The following is a 5,811-nucleotide window of genomic DNA, read 5'->3' on the forward strand; positions in this document are numbered from 1 at the left end:
TGAGCCTGTCACAGGAGTAGGCTTTGAATGCAAACAACTTTAGCAGCAGAAGAAAGCAGCCAGCCTTGCTCAGGACACTGGTTAATGGCCTTTGAGCCACCTCTCCATGTTTTCTTCCCTAGCAGCTGCCCACACCTGGCTGGGTTCTGCCCTGCCAGCTGGTGTTGGTTGCGGGGGCTGTGAAGCACCATTCCCTCTGCTCAGCAGTACCCGGGGCAGGTGTGTGCACTGTTGTGCTGGCTCACTGCCTGCCTTCACAACAGAAAAAGAAATGCCAATTTGTAAGGAGCCACTTCTGCTTTGTTTGTTCCCTTATTTAACATCCTTTCTGGTGTCTATAGGCTGTTAAGAGTCCACCCTTTCCCCAACAACAGTGCCCTTTTGCAAGCACTGGCTGTTAAAATTAGGCTTGTTTCTCAATTGCTTTCTTATGGCTTTGTAAAAGCTTTCTTCTTGCTTCAGATATTGTATAAAATCTCATTTCAGTTGTGGTTTATATCATCACCATTTCTGCCACAGTATTTCAGGTCAGGTCTCAATCTTCCATCTTTAACAAGTCTCCACATTTTTTATATTGTGTTAGAAAGAATTCATTGTATTGCAGGTGTTCTTTTTCTTAAGGTAGCGGATTGTGACACAATGACAAAGAGGGAAACCTTTGTTAAAGTCCCATTGGTAATGCACAGCTATCACTCTTTGAAGAGGTTTAACTGAAAATAAGTCCTTTTCACTCCAGCTGTACTGACCTCCATCCTCTGGAAATGATAACGAGGGACATTTCCTGCTACAGAAGTTAAGCGTTCTTTTAAAATCAGTTATATGCAGTATCCATTTCATAGTAGCAGAGAACAGAAGATGACTTGGGGCCTGATTCTCTGTTCAGGTACTGATGAAAGTCTGGAAATGGTTTTATCAAAGTCAGTGAAATTGCCACTCCCATGAAAAAAAAAAAAAAAAAAAGGGAGAAAAGAATCAAAGCAGACACTTGTAGCTCTTCTTTTAGATAGTAGAATAGTTTCTGAATTTCCTAGACCAGGCTATTGTTCAGCTAAATGCAAAGAACAGTATTGTATGATAAAGTCAGAAAGTTCAGAGTTGTGTCTAAAGCCTAAATTGGATTTAGATCTCACTGGCCTTGCTTTTACCACACTTTAAAGTCAGTGGTATAATTCTAGCTACTTTTGATTACCCCTGGAATCACTGAAATCAGAATAAAGCATTCTCTTAATTGCAGTATGATAAATCAACAACTAAAAATTATCACATTGCACTGTTCTTTTTAGTTTCTTATACATAAATGTATTTGGTAGTGTGATGTGGCCAGAAGCACCCCTGAAGTGCAGTGTGAGTTCAGGCTAGTTAGAGAACAAGTTAGAGATAGTCCAGAGTAAAAAGCCTGAAACATGCAGGCTATGGATGCCAGCTCCTTAGCACCAGTGCTTTCGCAGCACAGATCCTATCCTATGGACTTTGCTACTTGCTAATGTAGATGTTAGGTACCCTCTGCCCTCTCTCTGGACTGTCACTGAGCTTAGCCCTTCAGTCTGAATTTAGGGTTGAACAAAGAAGTACCTGTGTTTTTAAGGTGCCCACAGGCTTAATGAATCTCTATAGCAAAGGCTTCCTGGAACACACTTTCATCTGTCAAAATCTCAATCCTGCTTTCCCCTTTCAGAATAGATTTGCTGGATCTTTTACTTCTTCCCTCTGCTCTGCCATAGAAGAAAAACATTCTTCCCTCACTCACCTCACTCATAGTACACATCTGTTTAGTTTGTGGCTCAGGGCAGTATTTACTGCTATGTGTATGAAGTGGCTGAGGTCTCATCTCTGTTAAAGCTCTACTCACTGCTAACCAGTTAAATAATAGAGAAGAAATGCATGAGAGCTTGCATTCCAGACTGAGTAGCAGTCAGAAACTCCTTCTCTTGTCATGAAAAACTTAAGTTCATTGCCTCAATTTATCTCAGCGCAGAAATACAGTATAGACAAATGTGGTTGTTCAGGTAGTGAGAATTCATATCCTTTTTTATAGATCATAATCTGCACCTTTGAGTATTCAAGAGAGAAAGGTGACTGTATGTATATTTTGGATATTGGAAAGTATGAGATGCTTACAGAAAGCTGTTTCATCAAACAGGCACTTTTTTTTCTAAATCATAAGCAGTTCCTGGTTTGTAGACTGTGTATGATCAAGAACCATCAACATTTTCAAATTCAAAATCAGAATTATATCCAGTCTTGGTTGGAAATACAAGCCATATAGCATAATTTCTCTGTCTGCATAATCAACATTCTTCGGGTGAATTTCATCTTAGTTAACATTAGGTTTATCAGATGTAGGTGTCTACATCAGAGCTAATCATCATCAACTCTTTTCTAGTCATTGCAGAAAAATACGCGCTTTCAGGGCACAAGCTGTCTAATTAATTTTAAACATGTGCTTTAGGATAAGATGAATCATTTCCTCAAAGTGCCTTCTCTTTCCATTCACTGTAACGGAAGTTAAGACAACTAGATAATACCCTAAGAAATAAGTTTTAAGAGAATACACTGAAAAAATCAAGGGTTTTTTTTTTCAAAAATATTCATATTGTTCACATTAAATCCAGGAATTTTGCGTTCATTTCTACATATATTTGCTAGAAGCAAGCACAGAAGTAAATCTGGTTGATCGTTTGCAGTATTTACTCATTTTGACTGTGACAATTATGGACAAGTATCTAACGTACCAAAGTGGTTGCAGGTTGAGGTGCTTGTTTTATTTGACTGATACGTGGCAATGACCGTCACAATCTGTGTTACAAAACCAAACTAAGGGTGTTATTTGCCAAAGCTACATCAGCTTCCAAGAGCTCAAAGGGAGCTGCAGTGATTTGCCCAAGCTGAGGATCTGATTATCATGTGATGCACATCTTAAATCATGTCAGTCCGCTTACATTCAAACTGTGATACTGTAGTTATTTAAAAATGTGATGTTTTAATCTACATCGGTTTCCCTATAATAGGGAGGTAAATATACTTTCATGACCAGGTATTGCTGAAGGAGTACAGATGTAAAAGCATTACTGCTGTCAGGGATCACATGCTCATTGAAGCCACTGAACTCTCTCCTTGTGCCAGCAGGGATATGAACCCTTTGTATTCAATGCAAAAAAATGACTTGACAGCACCCTCCTCACATGTGTTGCATTGATGATAAAGAAAAGTCTGGTTTCTCCCTCCACTGCCCCCCAGTAAAATGGTAGTAGTGGTATTTAATCACTTATCTTAATGGCAGTTTGATTGAGTCCAAAATTAACAATTTGTTTATATGAAGGGTGACAATCTAGTCATGGCTTGGAGGAGGACAGTGCATTCTGGGGTTTTTTTACCTTATGTTTTGCTTTTCCAATACAATCATGTTAGCTATAGACTACAAATATGAAATAGGGATTGGGAAACAAGAAGAACAAAAGATTAACAGACAAATTACTTATTCACTTTATTACTCTAAAATAATAACATTAAAACAGTTCTGACGAGATGCTTATGCCACATCCTTTCAGTTACTCTGTTGCAGAAGCACATTCACTTACTGGAACAACAGAGACAGGAATCAAGCATTTCTAAGTCTTAATCCAGATTTAGATCCTGGATCCTTGAGTGTCTTTGGCCAGATTATTAAGTCCTTCAGCAACTTGTCTCACATCTCCAAAATGTGATATTAATTAATTTTTGCTGCACTGAGAAAAGGGGTTGCGAGGCTTAGTGAATACTTGTCTTTTGAACATGAAGTGTGATCCATCAAGGCAAGAAGTTCCCAAGTCTTCAAGACAGGGCCTGGAACTAAGATTTCAAAGCTCAAAGGAGACAGATCTATAAGTTTCCCCATTACTTATTGAATAACCTGCACTGCGTGGAAAAATTTTGCCTGTATCTTATTTATTCTTGTGGAAGAAAGCTAAAATCCTTTGTGGACATGAGTACATAAGGAGAAAAGAACTCACATATTTGGGTGGCAAGCAGACTTTCTCTAAATGAATGATAAACCATCAAAAATAAAAGTCAAAATGACTCCTTATTGGTATTAAATGCAAGCTTCATGTTGCAGGTATGGCTGTTAGTTTCTGTAGTAAAAGCAACTTTATTCTGTAATTAAATTATTAACATCCTTTTCTACTGACTAAATATTCTTTCCTAATATTTTATTTTTAACATGTAAGAGGCATTCCATCATAGGAATGGCAATAATATTGGTGGGTTGGCATAGTTTTTGTCTAAACTGTGTTCTTCATCTTGCCATATCAGGACTATAGCAGCTGAACATCATGGTTCCCTTTTTGCATCACTTGTATATTTTGTTTAAGCACTCAAGGAAAGCCTCACTCTCCATTCTTGCTCTGTCCTCACTCATGCTCGTTCTCAAAATCTTTAGCATATTACTAAAAGCAAAACACTCATAGTAGCTGACCACCTCAAGGGCAAACAGGTTTGATCCCAAGAGGTAAAAACTCAGTTTGATTCATAAATTCTGCACTTAATTAAAATGAAAAGGTACACCAGTGGGTAGGCTTTCTAGCTAATGTGTCAGGTCCTCCTTCTGAATTTGTATCCTATAGCTATTTTCTCTATTTGATAAAATAATATACTACAGTAACATTTGCAGTCATACGGAAGACACTCAGATTACGAGTTCATTACTTTACTCACTTCCATTTTAACTTCTTCCCGTGACTGAGCACCTGGAAAGTTATGTAATAAATATTGGAGAAGGACTCTCAACATTATATTACTGATTTTATATAATTCAAAATTTGTATCTATCTGGCTATGAAAACACCATTCTAGAGAAAACAATATGACACTGTTTTTTTTTTTCTTTTTTCTTTCTTATTACTCTCTCACAGATTGTGAGTGTGGGAAAGCATGTTAAAGGATACCATTATATTGTTGCCAACCTGGTAAGATACTTTTCTAGAATTATACCCCTGCTCGGTAAGTGAAACACTCAGTTTTGCTTTAAAGTTATAGCACTTCACACAACATCTGCCATTTGTCATTAACATGTGGTTGCACACAATACTTTCTTTATGGTGCGTAAAAGAACTTGGTTTTGTTGTTACAGCCATCTGGACAAGAAGGGCACAATGTTACCCTCTTAAATTTTATCAAAATCAACGTAGCATAAAGGACTGCTAAGTGTATCTTGTGGCTGAATTAGAATTTACAGAACTACAGTATGCTTTCTGACTCTTCTTTTTAATATTACTAGCAAAACAAGTCTCAGGGTAACTTTTCTATGTTCTCCAAGGAGCATTCATTTTGCTGTAAGATCAGCTATTTCCAGTTGAATTACTTGTTCACTATTTTCACTCTAAGTCTAAACTGCACATTCACACAGCTAATGTTCAGAAGAGGGCAAAAACAGAGTAAATGCCATATTTTGTTAGTAAAATAACCTATTCTTTAAGCCAAAATACCTGCCTGGCCTAGCGCAGTGAATGTAGGACAGAGTCTAATGTATGCTTTGATTTTTTTTTCTTTTAACTCTGCCTTAAGGAATTTTAGTATTAAATATTTTATTGTGTTTTGCTGTACTTGCACCTTAACTTAAGATCACTTCAGATTATTATTTTTAAGACCTCAGGCATTTTAAATGAGACATGGCTATTGCCTTAGGTCTTACAAATTAGATTTTCAACATTACAAATTTATACTTCCCCAAGTAACTTTTCCCATGCAAACTAGTTGCTGTAAACAAGGAACTGGATGTTGCGGTGAGCTGCTGGTGGCATATACAGTGGAGACAGGCACATCTACTCATCTGCT

The 5,811-nt window shown here is 37.4% G+C and overlaps 1 protein-coding gene across 2 annotated transcripts in view; it reads left to right on the forward strand.

Moving 5' to 3' along the window:
* The window catches only part of LOC104532503 (glutamate receptor 4), a 93,920-nt gene that overhangs the window by 10,847 nt on the left and 77,262 nt on the right, over positions 1-5,811 (forward strand). For both annotated transcript variants that reach the window (XM_029087411.1, XM_029087412.1), the window contains exon 2: positions 4,890-4,943. In XM_029087411.1, coding sequence (XP_028943244.1) covers positions 4,890-4,943 — 54 coding nt within the window. The remainder of the gene's footprint in view (positions 1-4,889; positions 4,944-5,811) is intronic.

Source organism: Antrostomus carolinensis, unplaced genomic scaffold (assembly GCF_000700745.2).
Source record: "Antrostomus carolinensis isolate BGI_N321 unplaced genomic scaffold, ASM70074v2 scaffold3181, whole genome shotgun sequence".
NCBI lineage: Eukaryota > Metazoa > Chordata > Aves > Caprimulgiformes > Caprimulgidae > Antrostomus > Antrostomus carolinensis.